The sequence below is a fragment of the Triticum aestivum genome, chromosome 4D (genome assembly GCF_018294505.1).
Source record: "Triticum aestivum cultivar Chinese Spring chromosome 4D, IWGSC CS RefSeq v2.1, whole genome shotgun sequence".
Classification (NCBI taxonomy): domain Eukaryota; kingdom Viridiplantae; phylum Streptophyta; class Magnoliopsida; order Poales; family Poaceae; genus Triticum; species Triticum aestivum.
Genome location: NC_057805.1, coordinates 37627023 through 37646492, shown reverse-complemented (window position 1 = coordinate 37646492; position 19470 = coordinate 37627023). Strand labels below are relative to the sequence as shown.

The 19470-nt window shown below is 45.3% G+C and overlaps 1 protein-coding gene across 2 annotated transcripts; it reads right to left on the bottom strand.

The window, feature by feature from the left end:
• Positions 1–217: 217 nt before the first annotated feature.
• On the bottom strand, positions 218–16994 carry LOC123096003 (uncharacterized). 2 transcript variants are annotated; one of them, XM_044517582.1, is made up of 20 exons: positions 16983–16994; positions 16002–16176; positions 15008–15102; positions 14587–14651; positions 13818–13911; positions 12160–12522; positions 11933–12073; positions 11664–11796; positions 11474–11587; positions 11231–11379; positions 4863–4955; positions 4654–4714; positions 4193–4525; positions 3392–3518; positions 3199–3298; positions 2566–2635; positions 2330–2482; positions 1873–1968; positions 1263–1579; positions 218–798 (listed from the first exon to the last, which is right to left on the bottom strand). In XM_044517582.1, the coding sequence occupies exons 1-20, from the start codon at positions 16992–16994 to the stop codon at positions 607–609; spliced, it is 2883 nt and encodes a 960-aa protein (XP_044373517.1). In that variant the 3' UTR covers positions 218–606. The 2 variants fall into 2 exon arrangements, with proteins under 2 accessions (XP_044373517.1, XP_044373518.1); XM_044517583.1 differs by lacking the exons at positions 13818–13911; positions 14587–14651; positions 15008–15102; positions 16002–16176; positions 16983–16994 and adding an exon at positions 12948–13433.
• Between the last annotated feature and the right edge of the window lie 2476 nt (positions 16995–19470).

The following is a 19470-nucleotide window of genomic DNA, read 5'->3' as shown; positions in this document are numbered from 1 at the left end:
CCGCCAGGCCCTAACGGTGCACATGAACTATGATGCAAAACGGCGAAATCTGATAGAAGTGTCACTCACGAAAATTATTCAACGATGAGATGTCGTGTTGGTAACATTTTATCATTAGCTCACTAGCATTCACTCTTTTGACGAATTTAGGTTCGACAAGAAAAGGCAGGTATGTCATGAATGTGTGTGGATATGAGCATCAGATTAACATTGATCATGCAAGGCAAAGCACAGGGTCTTCTTCTCTCATTGAAATGCTCTGTTAAGAATGTAGTCATGGATTACAACACACATTAACATTTACATTCTTCCCTCCACTATTCTCTGACGAAGAAGAAAAAGGAACCTACCACCCACCACCCAGCTTCCCACTCCATGCCTCCTCCAGTCAGACTAACCTTCTAAACAAAGAGAAGACCCAGATACTGACACCAGGCACCCATCTTCGGGTGCCCAGGCGAAATGGACCTCTACTTTCCGTATCCTACAATTGGAAAGCATTGGCTAAAAACGAAAATGAATATGGATAGGGCAATGCGGCTTATACTTTACACCTCTGAGCTTCAGCCAGAGTAATAAGGGGAAGAAGCGCTCCCCAGGAAGTTGTCATATCCAGGAAGACTTCTTCTCGCCGTATCCTGTGCATGGAACGCCCTTCTCTTCTTCCTCCCTCTTGCTAAAAAGGGTCTGGTCCGAGCAATCAAGACCCGCCCCACATGCCGTATTGTACAACTCGCAAGCGGAGTAGCATACCCGAAGCCTGTTGTCCCCATCCTCGTCGCACCTTTGAATTGAGATCTGATCAATGGAGTAATAAGAATGAGATGAGAAGACAGTTTTCCCTCTTAACAGCACAAAACTATAAGGCCACATATACAAGGAGGGCATTGCCGCATGGCCAATAAAATTGTCTATTAGCTTAAACATCACCACTACTTTAAGTATATATGCTTCTTCAAAGTGGCATTTATTGGTCTATTTGAGGTAAGTTGTGCAACTTAATCTATTATGCTTGTTTTTAGAAGCTCTAGACTAAACTTCTTGTAAGTATGCAGCTGAAGTTAAACATTCCAAAAATAGGAAGATAATCTAAGTGCCATTATTCACCCACTTAATGCAAGCTGTACTCAATATGTTCTTCTAACGCAGCACTTAATGGCAAAATATAATCTCATGGGTAAGCAACTGGGGCTACATAATTTGAAATATCAGAAGGAAGTTAATGACATAAACATTTGAGAAATGGTCAGAGGGAGCAGTACCCAGCAAGCCAGCCGCTTCGCCGCTGCTGCACAATTGGCATTGTTGAAGAAGTTAAGGAAGGTCCGCCCACTTGGCATCAATCTATTGTAATTTGGCACAAGAACTACTGCTTCGAGTTGCTGTAGTATGCTGAGTTCACTTGGTGCACAATGCTGCCCATCAGAATCCCGAACCAGTACATCATGACACATTGACAGGCTGGGCAGTATTGTCGAACCCTTTTGACAAGTGTAGCCCGCATAATCTGAACATCGAAACTCACATTTACCATTGTCACAAACCCCTCCATGCAAACTACACTGCTCATCACAAACCGCTGCATACAATGGAAACAAGACATTACTATTGCTTGTTCAACTAAGAGCAGAGCAAATAAGGGGCCCAAGCTAATCAACGCATTGTGAGTTTTCGATGTTTGATCGTTCTAAAATTGTAAACTTTACAGATATCACAAACCATGTCTTTCGTCCCACAATGCAAAAAATTTCCAATATATGGAAGTTGGCATGCAAAATTCCTCAGGCCTTCACCATGGCCTAAACCTCATGAATACAGCCCGCAGTAATAGATGTGTGCATCTATAGAGACTTTTAGTTATTAAGCTTTTACCTGTTGAGCAGTCAATTCCAGTCCAGCCACTTTCGCATTCACAGATCCCATTAGCTTTGCATATACCATGACCACTGCACTTGTCTGGGCAAGATCCTGTTGACCCAAACCAACACTAGTTAGTAAACAGAATGAGCACTTCAATATATCAGGATGGCGATCATGCCAATTTCTCATGAAATCAAGGACTGCACATTCTTCGTATAACCAATAATTGCAGATTGTACATGTTGGCTATTTGCCTCATCCTGATTGACAATTCACATGAAACAGAACACGACAAAAGTTGCATGGCACGTTTGGGACCAAAACTGTTAATGGACAACAAGAATGTTTCACTTGAACCTCCAGGTTATTCATCATCATTTCAAGGATACAAAATTAAAGAATTTTGTGCTGAAAAAGTTGATAACTGAAAAAAAAAGACAAATCCAGGGCTGTGCAGCTGTATACTCACTTCTACTGCAGTCATGGTCATGAAACCCAGGGAAGCAGTGGCAGGTTCCAGCAATGCAATCCCCATTGAAACTGCACGACTTGGGGCACTGGCCACTTATTTGGACTGGTACAGTGTTGCATAATTCATGATATGCCGGGCAAATCAAGTCCCCTTCAGCACAAAATTAACTTGAGTAAGAAGTGAGAACTAAAGAACGGAGCTTGATTTAATACACCATAGACAACAAAACCCACCATTGAAGCCTGGGAACTGAACTGGGCCACCAGATTCTGGACATGACTTCCAGACGCCGTCAACAGCAACCTATCATTGTTCGACAGCATTTAAAAATTGACACTAGGAACATGGTTTATAATTCATTGCTTGATCAAATGTGATGAGGCCAGTATTGGAAACAGTATGATGATGCAGTTAAAAAACACAAAACATGGAAGATAATCACCAAAAAAATTGAGAAAGCTAGTTGAATGACTGCATTGTAGGTAGCAAAAATAGCATAATCACGTGGCACTCAATCTCCATACAAATGCAATGGTGACAAGAGTTGTCGATTAAATCCATAACCATATTCGACATTTTAAAATCTGCACACAAGATTACCATTGGTGCACATGAACTGTCGTGAAGTAGACTGAACTTACTGTCACTGCCATCTAGAATTTTAGGAGTGAAGAACTGAACATAAGTTCCTATAGCCATAGATTATATTTTGGCAATTATTATGATGAACATTACAAATAACAGGGACACCACACCTGGAATAAAAATATAACACTGTACGAGAATATTTGGAAAAAGACAGGGTCCAAGCAAAGTTTAACTTAGTGCAAAGTGATATAATAATTAATAAATGGAACAATAGTCACCTCTAAGGAGTTATTTGTGCAGCGATGCTGATAACAGCCATTTCCCTGGGTCATAGATCCACGGACAAACCCAGTTCGCACTAGTGTTGAAGCCATACACCTGTACGTTGGCGAATTTTCAGAAAACGGTAAGAATTGTGAAACGGGGTGTTTTATAATGAGCATGCATCCAAATTATCTTCAGCAGTCTCACCTCGAGTTACTTCCTCGTACTTCACCTAACATTCTGTCAGGTGCTCGTGCACTATTTACGTCAGTGCATGAGCCATCGGAATAAGCAACAAAATATGTGCAGTAATCAGCTAATGATGACTGTCCACCTACAGAGGTGAAATTGTGTATGAGAAACTCAAAACATAACATGCTGACATACAAGTATCGAAGGATTAAGAAGGAAAGAAGATAAAAAAGGATGGAGGGTCCTTCTGTTGTTGTGTGTTGTGACGTAATCTAATTACTAGGTGATCCGTACTCATTTTCTGGTGTGCGAGTAATATGTCTCTGTTACAGCACGACAGCAGCCAAAGAAAATGAAGTGCTTTCTGAAACCAAAATGCATAACAGACCCTAAGATTGAATAGAACATGAAAAAAGAGACTTCCAGAAAGAATAATTGATTTTTTAACCTCAGAGATAGTTCTAAAACTGATCCCCTCAATAGCTTATCAGGATCACCTCTTGGATTAGGTGATTCAACTTACTCTGCAATGGGAGATTATTGCGAAACAGCAGCAGAAGGCAAAGCTTTGCACACTTTCAGAGAGGATAGAGTGGATTGATGGGGTACTCCCAAGTCCTAACATACCAACGGCTATATACTAATTGCACCCAACCAAAGTTCTGCATTTAGTACAGAAAAAATTGTGTGCCACCCCTCAACTAAGAGGAGGTGTAAGAACTAACAGCGATTAAACAGAAAACTTAAATCCACATTAAGAGTTCTCGATGTCATTTGAGCCCGTATAATGTCAGAAAAAAGGACCATTTATCTCACCTTTATTGGCTTGAGGGAAATATTGAGCCCACTTGGGCAAGTCCCCACTATAGCTAACTATAGGACAGTAACCTTCTGCCTCCCTATTGTATGTGCATCCTGATAGTTGAGTTGTGTTGCAGCGGTATGCCCCTTTCCATGAATTGCAGGGAGAGATCGCAAACTCTGTTCCCTGATTTCGACCCCAGTCTAAATGCTCAGCCATGCTATAATTAGCTTGATACCATCCACTGTCCTCCAATAATGCTAGTGTCATCTTTGAAACCACTGATCTTGTATCCACCGACCCAGTCATGATCTCATTCATTAAGAGTCTTTTCTCCCAATGTGAACCTGTTAAGAGTGTCAAATGTTAGTGAAGGGAGGAAATCTACACAACTGGGGGTATTCTCAACTCATATAATACATAAATGTCAGAAAATACAAACATCAAACTGTAGAGATTTATGTTATGGCAGTACCTGAGGTACCCCTGCCTCCGCCATCTTCCAATTCCAGCCCACTGAAGTTCTGGGAAAACGCCTAACACGATGAAGAAATGTATCAATTAGTACAAAGCAGCTTTCTTTATGTAAGTGCCATATAAAAATGGAGAAGCGATTGACAGTGGCAATCACATGAACAATCCAAAAGATTCAACATAGCTCACAAATCTTCAGTTACTACTTACTCCATAATGATGCCTAGAGTGCATTACAACTCGGGGAAGGACAACACGGGTAACCATTCTTCCAAGCTTTTCGTCCAAAGCCTGAACAGTAACCTGAAAAGAGAGAGATCGTGTTATGACTGGCATATTAGGTGGGCTGTGGCCCAAGTTATCTTATCGTTATTAGGGTAGCCCAATTATCTTATCGGTATTAGGGTCGTTTGCTTAGGAGTCAAGTAAACCTCTCTATATAAGGAGAGGAGATGTATCAATCTAATCAAGCAAGAAGCAATCAGTATTTGCTCGGCTTCCCTTAGGGAGCCGGGAGACCTAACCGTAGCCACCTCTTGCGCCGCCGCCGCCTCTTCTCCACCACGCAAGGACGGTGCCCAGCCACCGGCCGCTGCGCCCTCGACCTCGTCTTCCTCCATCTTTCCCCTACAATCTCCGCCCTAGAACCGGCAGAACCCTAGCTCCTAACAGATCGAGATCAGTGTGCAATGCAAACTAGGCAAGGGGCATAAGCTATCATCAAAAAGAGATATGGCAAAAGTACTTCCACATAGTTTTTCAGGCTATACTACTAATCAATGGAAATAAAAGTTTTGCACTGGAGAAACTGAATATATGTGGTGATGTGTATTCTTTCTAAAGCTCTTCTCCCTTAGACTCTAAGAGGTACCCCAAGTATGCTCCTTTGCAGAAAACCTTTTTTTTCCCACAAACAACTGAACGATATGACTGCACAGGAGGATTTTTTTAGCGAAAGGGACAATAATTTCCAACATAAAGCCTCAACTAAATCCTTTACCTAACAGGAGAGAGAGATTTTGTGAATCTCTGAACATCAGTGCACAAGAGCGGAAGACCGAAAAGATGAGCACCAAACAATGGCCTGTCCTTGTGCCAAACCAATGGACTCGAACCTAGTGCTGAAGACCACATGGCAGGCGTGGTGAGGAATCTTTAAATCATTCAAAAAAAGAACCTAGTGCTGAAGGGCTCAAAGATTACAAGAACATGGTCCCGGTTTACTCTGGTCACAAGGCGCAAATTCATCATGAGCTACACACGCGGAAATCAGGCTGTTGGTTGGCCGAAATCCAAGTGAGTTTTGCATTCTCTTAGCAACAAATCACCAGAAGGTATTTTGTGAAGAGAACGACAGCAGAAACTGGATTTCTTTTGGAGGATAATTCATTTCCTTTGAAGCTATAATGCAATCAGCCAAGAAAAAGAGGTTAGAGGGAGAGGGCGAAGGGTTAGTGCCAACAAGGGCCTGCTGGACAGGACATGTCAAAGTCCAGTTGTGCACACCCTTGATCATCCTGTGGGGTGTGGATCATGGGCCCACAGGCTGATAAGATAATTCATTCTAACTAGCTAAATACCTGTGTGTTGCTACTGAAGTTAAATGCTCATGCATTGTTATGTAAGTTCTTTTTATTGCTTGAGTTGTTTAAACGCATGTGTCATCGTAGTCCCCAGCTTTGTGCAAATAAAGAGATATCTCAAAACATACGTCAACCGGACCAGCTAATCAAAGGTCGTGATACACCTGTCCACTACATAGAATATATGATAACTGCGGTAACAAATTTCTTGCCGACCTAAGAGGTAATCTTTGAAGGTGAACACCACCAACTCAAATGTTTATAAGAGATATTACTAGCACAATGCCCGTGTGTTGCTACTGTAAAACTATAAAATACAAGGAGTTAGGTCACTGGCTTAGGAAGTCGTAAAAATACGTTGGTGTCCTGCGGCCTTTGCACGTGATTCATGATTTAAAATAGTGAAAATATATCAAAAGATCATGCTGCAGGCATTGGAGAATCTTAAGCGGTCAGGGTAGGTTCTTTGCAAGACATAAAATTTTGAATGTTGAAACATATGAGAATAGGCATTAGTAAGTTGACTGCACAAGGTCATTATCGGGTAGAAGGGCAGTGTCTACCATCACTTTGGAATTACAATTTGTTCACTCATTCTCAGATATAGGATTGGAAGAGCTTGGTTGGAAAGAGAAACTGAAAACAAGAGCATAATTTTGAGTTGGAGTCACATTTTTGCATTTGTTATTTGTGCATTCTGCAAGTGTTGGTCTCACATGAAAATAGTAGCGTACTTGTTTATTAGTTTTAGGTCCCGCATGTGAGTAAAAGTACATTTGTTTATTTATGTCTCTTGGAAGGTTGCTAGTCCCACATGTGGGTAAGGGTGCATTTTTTTATTGGTGAAGATTGTTGATCCCACATGTGAACTCACCACCAACTCCAACCTTTATAAATAAGGAAGAGAAATAGAGAATAGAGTTAAGACTTGAGATTGTCTCTTTAAGAATCCAGAAATTCACTTGCATAGAACATACACGATTAACTCCGCCTATGTTGTCTCAACATAGCATGTAGCCCAGGTAAAGGAGGAGGGATGTAATAGACTTGGCGAGCCAACGTCAAAACTCAGCCACTCTTATGGAGATGAAACCCAAAAGAAAATCATTGGGGCGTAACCCTCTCAGCGACGCGCCATATCGGAACCCGGGTGTGGTATCAAATGGGGATCGGGCCGTCACCCCCTGGTGGCCCGCCGTATCTTGATCTGGATACGGTGGCAAGTGAGCAAGGATCGAGTCGTCGCATCCTTAGTGGCGCGCTACATCGACGCTCGGATGTAGTGAAAAATAAGCAAGGGTCTTCGCATTTGACTCGACGAGTACGAAGGGTAAGGAAGCTAGACGAGCCTAGGAGGATCCGCTTAGGTAGCTGGAACGTAGGGTCCCTGACAGAGGTAAGCTTCGGGAGCTAGTTAATACAGCGGTGAAGAGAGGTGTTGATATCCTTTGTGTCCAAGAAACCAAATGGAGGGGACAAAAGGCGAACGAGGTGGAGGATACCGGCTTCAAGTGTACATGGGGATGACTGCAAACAGAAATGGGGTAGGCATCTTGATCAACAAGAGCCTCAAGTATGGAGCGGTAGACGTCAAGAGGCGTGGGGACCGGGTTATCCTGGTCAAGGTGGTAGTTGGGGACTTAGTCAATGCGTATGCCCCGCAAGTAGGCCCCAATGAAAACACCAAGAGGGAGTTCTGGGAAGGCCGGGAGGACATGGTTAGGAGTGTACCTATTGGCAAGAAGCTCTTCATAGGAGGAGACCTCAATGGCCACGTGGGTACATCTAACACTGGTTTTTAAGGGGTGCATAGGGGCTTCGGATATGGCATCAAGAATCAAGGAGAAGATGTCTTAAGCTTTGCTCTAGCCTACGACATGATCATAGCTAACACCCTCTTGAAAAAGAGAGAATCACATCTAGTGACTTTTAGTAGTGGTCAACACTCTAGCCAGATTTCATCCTCTCGAGAAGAGAAGACAAGCATGCTTGCCTAGATTGTAAGATAATACTGGAAAGAGTGTTGTCCCTTAGCATAAGCTTGTGGTGGTTGACTTCCGCTTTCGGATTCGTGTCCAGCGGGATAAGCGTGCCAAAGTCGCTAGAACAAAGTGGTGGAAGCTCAAGGGGGAGGTAGCTCGGGCATTCAAGGAGAGGGTCATTAAGAAGGGCCCTTGGGAGGAAGGAGGTGATGCAAACAATATGTGGATGAAGATGGCGACTTGCATCCGTAAGGCGGCCTCAGAGGAGTTTGGAGTATCCAGGGGAAGTAGAAGCGAAGCTAGAGATACCTAGCGGTGGAACGATGATGTCCAGAAGGCTATTAAGAAGAAGGATTGTTTCAAACGCCTTTACCTAGATAAGAATGTAGACAACATAGAGAAGTACAAGGTGCCAAAGAAGGCCGCAAAGCGAGCTATGAGTGAAGCAAGGGGCCGGGCGTATGAGGACCTCTACCAACGGTTTAGACACGAAGGAAGGCAAAAGGGACATCTATAAGATGGCCAAGATCGAAGAGAGGAAGAGAAGGGATGTCAACCAAGTCAAATGCATCAAGGACAGAGCAAACCAGCTCCTGGTGAAGGATGCGGAGATAAAGCATAGATGGCGGGTTCAATGGGGAGAATGAGAATTCTAGCATTGAACTGGATGACTCCTTTGATGAGTACCAGCATGTGTTTTGTGCGGCGAATCGAGGAGTCTGAGGTCAAGGAGGCTTTAAGAAGGATGAAAAGAGGCAAGGCGATGGACCCTGATTGTATCCCCATTGAGGTGTGGAGAAGCCTCGGAGACATAACGATAGTATGGCTAACTAAGCTTTTCGACCACATTTTTCAGGCAAACAAGATGCCAGAAGAATGGAGACGGAGTATATTAGTATCACTCTTTAAGAACAAGGGGGATGTGCAAAGTTGTACTAATTACCATGGAATTAAGCTGATGAGCCATAGAATGAAGCTATGGGAGAGAGTCATTGAACACTGCTTAAGAAGAATGACAAGCATGACCAAAAATCAGTTTGGTTTCATGCCTGGGAGGTCGACCATGGAAGCCATTTTCTTGGTACAACTTATGGAGAGATACAGGGAGCAAAAGGACCTGCATATGGTGTTCATTGACTTGGAGAAGGCGTACGATAAGATACCGCAGAATATCATGTGGTGGGCCTTGGAAAAACACAAAGTCCTAGCAAAGTACATTACCCTCATCAAGGACATGTACGATAATGTTGTGACAAGTGTTCGAACAAGTGATGGTGACACTAATGACTTCCCAATTAAAATAGGACTGCACCAGGGTCAGCTTTGAGCCCTTATCTTTTTGCTTTGGTGATGGATGAGGTCACAAGGGATATACAAGGAGATATCCCATGGTGTATGCTCGCGGATGATGTGGTGCTAATCGATGATAGTCGGACAGGGGTTGATAGGAAGTTAGAGCTATGGAGACAAACCTTGGAATAGAAAGATTTTAGACTTAGTAGAACCAAAACCGAGTAACATCAGGTGCGGTTTCAGTACTACTAGGCACGAGGAGGAGGTTAGCCTTGATGGGTAGGTGGTGCCTCAGAAGGACACCTTTCGATATTTGGGGTCGATGCTGCAGAAGGATGGGGATATCGGTAAAGATGTGAACCATTGACCGGATGGATGATTGCCACCAAGCTTCTGGCGTTCTCTGTGACAAGAGTGCCACAAAAGCTAAAAGGCAGGTTCTATAGGACGGCGATTCGACCTGCAATGTTGTATGGCGCTAAGTGTTTGCCGACTAAATGGCGACATGTTCAACAGTTAGGTGTGGCGGAGATGCGCATGTTGAGATGGATGTGTGGCCACATATACGAGATAGAGTTGGGGTAGCACCGATTGAAGGGAAGCTTGTCCAACATCGTTTGAGATGGTTTGGGCATATTCAGGGGCCTCCAGAAGCTCTGGTGCACAGCAACGGCTAAAGCGTGTTGATAATGTCAAGAGAGGTCAGGGTAGACCGAACTTGACATGGGAGGAGTCCGTAAATAGAGATCTGAAGGGTTGGAGTATCACCAAAGAACTTGCCATGGACAGGGATGCGTGGAAGCTTGCTATCCATGTGCCAGAACCATGAGTTTGTTGCGAGATCTTTTGGGTTTCAGCTCTAGCCTACCCCAACTTGTTTGGGGCTTAAGGCTTTGTTGTTGTTGTATGGAACATACACAGTTCTCCCAATCATGGTCCTCACTTATGGGACATTCTTGTATAGGTTCGTTTCCAACAACTACTTGAGTGAGAAGTGATGCGCTGCCTATTGCACCAAGGCATGGAAGAAAATTATGGTCTATCATTCTATATGAATCATATGTAATGAATATCAAGCCACTTGGGTATACTCCTTAGCAAGGCGTGCACGCATCAGCTACCAAGCCAGTTAATGCTCATTACACATAAAAAGGCTTTAGCACGGATATCAAATGGCTGCTGGGAGAGATTTGAAAGCATCAACAAATATTCCATTGCATAGTGGACTATTTAACCACAAGTGCTGAGGTTTGCCAATTGGTTGTTTCTCAATATGCGTACAGGCCTTTCTGGCTTTTCTTATAATGGATTGCGATTAATAATAATAATCTCATAAGCTGGGTTTACAGCACATATGCCAAACATTCCAACAGGCTCATTTCTTAATAGATAAGCCCCAGAAGTTGTGCAAATACCTCTTGACTTATTAGTACTTGTAAACTTGGAGATTATTCGTAACTTCTCAGCTTAAACCTAAGTCATAATACTAGGCTGATATGGTAAGTTGGTAACTAACATGTAAGGCTGCCTAACAACTGTAGTGCCCACTGGATTGTTGAGCGCTTCGGTCATAAGCCCTTTAAAGATAAAAGGCAAAAGCAGTTTTGACTGTTACATCTAACCCAAATACAACAAAGCAATCATCAGCACTTAACACTGGGATCCACAGCAGCAGATGGAAATATACTACACCAATAAGAGGAAAGACATCGTCAATTACCTGATCACGCCTTCTTTTCCTTTCGTCACGAAAATGTGTGAAGGCATGAGGATCAAAGCCTAGAACATGCATGACCTCATGAATCAAAGTAGCAGAAAGTAATGTTTCTGCTTCAGCCGTCAAGTGACGAGGGGCCACATTAACATGTCCTAAATTCAGAACATGCATATGTTAATTCAGAATAGCATTACAACCTCTCCCGCCTGCTAATATTTGTATGCGAATGTGAGTGGGTTTACAAACCTGCAATTGCACGACCCCATTGGTCCCGTTCACAGGCTACAGCCCATGCAAGGGTGTTGCCTGTTGTTGGTCTAGTTGTTACTAGGAGTACTAAATCAGCATTAGCAACACCATCTGCAATTCAGGGGGAAATCAATGGAGAACCAGATCAAAAAGGCTACAAGATGACCTAATTATAACGGCAAATTACCTTCAATATACGCATGGGGAAGCTGTACGCCTCCATCCTGGCCACAAGCAGAGTACCCACTGAGCCGCAGGTTCCCCTTGACTGGTTCAACAGCTAAAGCTTTTCTGAACCACTCTACTGTTTGTCCCAGTGCCTGCCAGTAATCCAACTCAGCATTTAGCACACAGAATAACATGACAACAGCGTATCCTCTTCTTTTTAAGCTATGACACATTTCAGATCGAAGTGACACGTGACAGACAGAACCACCAAAAGCACAAGAACTGCACCTTTCGAAGCCGTTGCTTCTTGTCCTCCCCAGCTATATCCTCGAAGGTGCAATTGTACCAGCAATCTCCCACCAATGGTGGGTCTCCATGAGGAGAACAGATAGGTGTTCCTGGTGCTGATGGTACAGGCGGTTCACCGAGCTAGCAAAACCAAACAGCAAACTGAGCATTACAACCAGGATATTAAAGCAGCTCCTGGCGCGATCATAAGCTTCCGCCAGACCTACCTTCACAATGTCACCGACATTTTTACAATCCCGGTCGGGTGAGTGCCCAACAGCGTCATAGTTGAGGTATATCCGTATTGGCTTCTTGACATTACTCCGTGGAGCACGCCAAGAGGACACCCCCAACAATTGCCTGCCTCTTACGCGCTCCACTTTCTCTCGGGGCACATGGTAGACTTGTGGCATAACAGAATACTCCTTCCGACCAGCTCGGCGCCGCTGATGTAGTATTTCGTCATGGATGCAGGAATGGCTAAGGTAAACATCCTTGTCTCCAGCATCGGCGCCTTCCAGCAACAATGATGCTTTGCCGTCGTCGGAATTTGCACTAGCTCCTCCAGAGCAGACTAGAATCAACACAATCTGCAGCACAAGCAAAAAGGAAAGAATTAGTTATGTGTAGCAATATAAATGCAGCAGCTCCTGGTAATGGTACTGGACCACATCCGGTAAGAACTGTATCAGCAAATTGAATAGGCAAACAGCAAGGAATCCACCCCAAAACGGCAAGTTTTGATTCATCTGCTTTCACTGGTTTAACAGCGACCCGGATGCCCAAAAATAGCTCTCCGGGAGAAACATTCCCTTTCTTCCCCGGCGGAACAGTAAAACCCTACACCAGAGAAGGCAGGCCAAATCTACCACATCGCCACGAGAAACCCAGAATGCGAATTAATTCATACGAAATCCCTCCAAGGCAAAGTGAATATCTGGACCATTTCGCCCCAAATCCACGAAACCCGGGGGCTGGCCCCGGGCGCCCCAGCCGGATCGAGGCAGCAGCTCACCTGGAGCCTGACGAGCCAAAGCACCCTCCCGCGGCGGCCGCTCGCATCCATGTAGTAAGCTGGGCCCCGCAGCGTCCCGCCGCTCCCATTCACCGCCGCCGCCTCCCCGTCTCCGCCAGCCTCCACCTCATCCCTGCCCCGCACGGAATCAACGCCTCCTCGTCCTTCTCCTGCTGTTCCTCCTCCTCCTTCCGCGTCACGCCGCGCGCAGCCTCCGCCGGTCCTGACCACGGCGCCTCCGCGCGGGCGCGGGCGCAACCACCGGGAGCAATCAATCAGATCGAGGCCGGCCGGCGGGCGGGCGGGCGGGCGGGGGAGCCACCGCCCCCGAATGATTAGGGTTTGGTGGAGGCCCTACCCTACCCCGGGGCTCCGTCCGAAGAGGGCGAGGGAGCAGGAAGGAGGAGACGACGCGGGTGGGGGGAGGTGTGAGTGGTGGATTTAGTCGTGAAGGCTACTACTTTCCTAGTTGTTGTTGCGGCAGCAGTACTGTCGAGACGAGAGGGGAGGGGAACGGCAACAGAGACAGAGACCGGATTAATAACGGGAATCAATCAGTCGCTCGATCCAACGAACGAACGGGTTACTAATTATCGAACTCTGTCTCCGTTTGGTTTTCTCGTCCCCCTTTCCGTGTCTCGGAATTTCTGGCCCCCCACGGCCACGGCCTTTTCACGCCCGTGCCGGCCAGCGCGTGCGTGTGTGGGGTGGAAAGAAGGTGGTATTTACGGCTGAAGTGCCATCGGGCGGTTCGGTTCGGTAGCCGCGCACCCGGGCTTTGGGGGCGGAGACGCGGAGCCGTTTCGGGTTTTTTTATCGTTTTCTTTTTATTTTTTGTACCGTTGTGGCCTTTTTAAAAATCAAAATCACCTTTGACGGCTTCCGTTTCTGTTGGTGTCGGGCGCTCGCCCGTAATAACGTAACTTTTTTCTGAGAACCGTAATAACGTAACTTAACCAACTTCCTGCCGTGAAAAACAACGCGAGATTTAAGCGAGTTCGAAATCGAGCAAGGCTAGCGTGCGTGCACCCGTGTGCTTTGCTTCAGGTTTTGCTCTCTCCTGGGTCGCACGTACGCCACACACACGCGTACTGCCACTTTTGCGTTACGTGCTCGGTGCTCCTCTCCTCTCTTCTCTTCCAGAAAAAGAAAGGAAAGGAACTTGCATTATTCCTATTCCATTGCGGCAGAGCGACGATGCGACGCGCGATGCGCTTCGCCATCGGCGCAATCACCGCTCACCGGTCACCAGCCCTCCTGACACCTACTACGAGACAACGAGTCGTCGAGTCTGGGTCGTTCATCTGCGCTTTTGCTTCCGCAAATGGACGGGCTGACGCGCCGCGAAGCACTACTGATGCTACTGGTTGGGTCTGCGGTTCAGCTAACCCCAGCGTACTAATTGGGTCAGCGGGGCCGGGCTAACCACTCCTGCCTCGCTCGTCGTCAAATCCACCGCTGCCAAATGGGCGCCGCCGGCGCAACGGTGGAAGCCGTCAGCAGGCAGCAGCTACCACGCGCCGAGCACTAGGAGGCTCCCAGCTTGCGGAAAGGGCCGGGCAATTTTTTATTGTAGTAAAAAAAAAGGTAGTGCTGCTGAACGGCACGATCATTTGATCCAGATCTGTGTTGGGCTCACGTGGCCCACTTGATCGCCTTATCCACCGAGGTGGCTGGGGGCTTGATGGCCACCGATCGGGTCGACTGTTTTTGGTGCATATAAGTCAAACTTCTGATGATGGTGTGGGCGGCCAACCGGTGGATGCATGCCTACTCTTCCTGCTCGGTGTGTCGTTATGGATAACGGATGGGTTCCACGCCGACCGTGTGCCAACATCTTTATATGTTTTTCGTAGTACTTGTTTTCCTCTATTTTATTCCCTCCGTCCCATAATGTTAGATGTTTTGGGAAGTACTTTATTTCATGCTAGTACGTGGTTTCAAATTTATAACTAGTTCCAAATGTCTTCTAGAGGTGACAATACAGTCAAATCAAGTAAACATAGAATAAAGTTAGTGTAAACTATGATCTTCTCGCCGTCTTCACCCTCGACTCACACCCCCTCGTAGTCCTTTCCTTCACGCTGAGATTCTCCCTCGTCTTCGAGGACTCCCTCTGCTCCATTCCTTCCCCGACATACCAATGCGCAAGCACCTGCTCCAAATTTCAATATCATATTATATGAACAACAAAACCAGGGAAGAGATTTGGGGTCTAAAAAAACAATTCGTCATATTTATCATAGCTATAACAAGGAAACTCACCAACAAGTGCAAGAAGTGGAACACGGAAGAAGCTCACCCTGAATCATGTCATCAGGCTAGACATTATTTCTCTCACCCCGAATCATGTCATCAGGCTAGACATCGTTTCTCTACTTCTATCGTCTGTGAAATTATTAATCACACTTACTTAAAAATAATAATAAAATGGCGCTTTGTTACTTAAAAGGTTTAAGCATTACAGGCACTTTCTTAAATGTCCACACATGTTTAGATCTCTTCACTAAGTAGATTCAAGCTTAACCTTTTTCTTCAGAGAAAAATGATTTATCCTCAAGTTTACACATGTGATGCCTTTTTAGACATCCATTAACAAAAATAACGGATCTCACAAGCCATCACAGTGATGCCAACATGTACCTTTTACATTGTACACTAGAAAATTATTTGTTTTATACTTGTATATGATCAACAGAATAGCTAACATGATTTGAAACCAATGGAGACCGTGAAACATGGTTGGCGGCGTTGGTGGACCCAGCGGCGAGACGTCACCTAGGTGGACTTTGTCGTCACGATGGAAATGCGCGTGGGGGAAAGCACGACAAGCAGACCTATAGACGGGGGTATGTTATTAGCTGACTGTCGATGCTGTTGGAGCTTGCATATTATAGTAAATCACGAAGCCTTTATAGCTTGGTGGCAGTGACTGAAGAACTCTATCAATAACACTCTCAGCTGGAAGATCAATTCCCAACTGAGTCAAGTGGTTGTGGTACCCAGACATTCTGAGTATGTGTTCACTGACAGAACTGTTCTCCTCCATCTTACAGCTAAAGAACTTGTTGGAGACTTCATATCTCTCAACCCAGGCATTTGCTTGAAATATTAACTTCAATTCTTGGAACATCTCATATGCTCCATGGCGTTCAAAACGCTTTTGAAGTCCCAGTTCCAAGCCGTAAAGCATGGCACACTGAACTATCGAGTAGTCATCAGATCGAGCCTGCCAGACGTTCATAACATCTGCATCAGCTCCTGCAGCAGGTTTGTCACCTAGCGGTGCATCAAGAACATAATTTTCTGTGTAGCAATGAGGATAATCCTCAAGTTACGGACTCAGTCCGTGTAGTTGCTATCATCATCTTTCAACTTAGCTTTCTCTAGGAATGCATTAAAATTCAAGGGAACGGTAGCACAGGCCATTGATCTACAACACAGATTTGCAAAAACTATTAGGACTAAGTTCATGATAAATTTTAGTTCAATTAATCAAATTACTAATGAACTCCCACTTAAATCAACATCCCTCAAGTTGTCTAAGTGATACATGATCCAAATCAACTAACTCATGTCCGATCATCACGTGAGATGGGGTAGTCTCCAATGGTGAACATCTCCATGTTGATCATATCTACTATATGACTCACGTTCGACCTTTCGGTCTCTAGTGTTCCGAGACCATGTCTGTACATGCTAGGCTCGTCAAGTTTAACCCAAGTATTCTACATGTGCAAAACTGGCTTACACCCGTTGTATGTGAACGTAGAATCTATCACACCCGATCATCACGAGGTGCTTTGAAACGACGAACTTTGGCAACAGTGCATACTCAGGGAGAACATTTTTATCTTGAAATTAAGTGAAGGGATCATCTTATAATGCTACCATCGCTCTAAGCAAAATAGGATGCATAAAGGATAAACATCACATGCAATCAAAATATGTGACATGATATGGCCATCATCATCTTGTGGTTTGATCTCCATCTCCAAAGCATTGGCATGATCTCCATCGTCACCGGCATGACACCTTGATCTCCATCGTTGCGTCGGAGTCGTCTCGCCAACTATTGTTTCAACAACTATTGCTAATGCATAGCGATAAAGTAAAGCAATTACATGGCGCTTAAGTGATTGATACATAGGTCATACAATAATTAAAGACAACCCTAAGGCTCCTGCTGGTTGTCGTACTCATCGACATGCAAGTCGTGAACTTATTACAAAACATGATCATCTCATACATCAACATATATCATATCACATCTAGACCATATCACATCACAACATGCCCTGCAAAAACAATTTAGACGTCCTCTACTTTGTTGTTGCAAGTTTTACGTGGCTACTACGGGCAACTAGCAAGAACCGTTCTTACCTACGCAAAACCACAACAGTGATTATCTAGTTGCTATTTAACCTTCTGCAAGGACCGCTGTAGTCAAATCCGATTCAACTAAAGTGGGAGAGATAGACACCCGCTAGCCACCTTTATGCAAAACAAGTTGCATGTTAGTCAGTGGAACCGGTCTCATGTGCGTGGACATGTAAGGTTGGTCCGAGCCGCTTCATCCCACAATACCGTCGAATCAAAAGAAGACATTGGTGGGAAGCAATATGAACATCACCGCCCACAACTCCTTTGTGTTCTACTCGTGCATATCTTCTACGCATAGACCTGGCTCTGATAACACTATTGGGAAACGTTGCATGGAAAACAAAAAAATTCTACGCACACGCAAGATCTATCTATAGAGATGTATAGCTACGAGAGGGGGAGAACATCTACATACCCTTGTAGATCGCTAAGCGGTATCAACGCGGTTGATGTAGTCATACACCTTCACGATCCGTACCGATCAAACACCAAACGCACGGCATCTCCGCGTTCAGCACACGTTCAGTTCGATGACGTCCTCGCCTTCTCGATCCAGCAAGAGGGGCAAAGTAGTAGATGAGTTCCGGCAGCACGACGGTGTGGTGACGGTGGTGGTGAAACTTTTCTGCAGGGCTTCGCCAAGCACAACGGATGTGGACGGAGGAGGAACTAGAGGGAGAGGGGGGCGCCGCACAGGGCTTGGAAACGTGGTGTGTTTTGCCCCCTCCCCTCCTCTAATATACATAGGTGGAGGGGGAGGGGAGGCTGCCTAGGGCACGTCCCAAGGGGGCCGGCGCCTGCCCTGGCCGCCCCCTTTCCTTCTTGGCGCTTGTGGGGAATGCGGGAGGGGAGGCACCCCCTCCCCTTTCCTTTCCCAGCATGTGGAAGAGAAGGAGAGAGGGGGCTGGCCCTCTTCCTTCCTTCCTTCCCTAGGGCCGGCTGCCATGAGGTGGGGCGTGCCAGCCCCATGTGGGCTAGTGTGCTCCCCCTCGTTGGCCCATTTAGCCCAATATGCTCCCGTGGCCTCCCGGAACCCCTTCCGGCGATCCGATAATTATCTGGTGCTTTCCGAAACCCTTCCGGAGACCAAGTACTATCATCCGATATATCAATCTTTACCTCCGGACCATTCTGGAGCTCCTCGTCATGTCCCTGATCTCATCTGGGACTCTGAACAACATTCGTTCACCAACATACATAACTCATATTATATTATATCGCCAACAAACGTTAAGCGTGCGGACCCTACGGGTTCGAGTATGATGTAGATATGACCGAGACGCTTCTCCGGTCAATAACCAATAGCGGGACCTGGATGCCCATATTGGTTCCTACATATTCTACGAAGATCCTTATCGGTCAAACCTTTATGACAACATACATAGTTCCCTTTGTCTGTCGGTATGTTACTTGCCCGAGATTCGATCGTCGGTATCTCCATACCTAGTTCAATCTCGTTATCGGCAAGTCTCTTTACTCGTTCCTTGATAGATCATCTTGTAACTAACTCCTTAGTCACTTTGCTTGCAAGCTACTTGTGATGTTGTATTACTGAGAGGGCCGAAAGATACCTCTCCATCATATGGAGTGACAAATCCCAATCTCGATTCACACCAACTCAACAGACACCTTCGGAGATACCTGTAGAGCACCTTTATGATCACCTAGTTACGAAGTGACGTTTGATAGCACACAAGGTATTCCTCCTGTATCCAGGAGTTGCATGATCTCATGGTCGAAGGAATATGTATTTGACATTAAGAAAGCAGTAGCAAAAACTGAACGATCATATGCTATGCTAACGGATGGGTCTTGTCCATCACATCATTCTACCAATGATGTGATCCCATTATCAAATGACAGCTCATGTCTATGGTTAGGAAACCTTAACCATCTTTGATCAACGAGCTAGTCTAGTAGGGGCTCACTAGGGACATAGTATTTGTTTATGTATCCACACATGTATTTAAGTTATCGATCAATACAATTCTAGCATGAATAATAAACCTTTATCTAAGGAAATATAATAATAAGCACTTTATTATTGCCTCTAGGGCATATTTCCCACATTTTTGCAATTCTCTGCACCATAGGAAGGCATTGCTCCACAGAGGGTTTAACCAGACCAAGTGGCAATCCA

Coding starts and splice junctions, on each gene's coding strand:
- LOC123096003 (XM_044517582.1), bottom strand. Junction 15,103..16,001: donor CTCCAACAAGTTCTTTAGCT/GTAAGATGGAGG, acceptor AATTTGGAGCAG/GTGCTTGCGCATTGGTATGT. Junction 4,715..4,862: donor ACTCTAGGCATCATTATGGA/GTAAGTAGTAAC, acceptor TCATCGTGTTAG/GCGTTTTCCCAGAACTTCAG.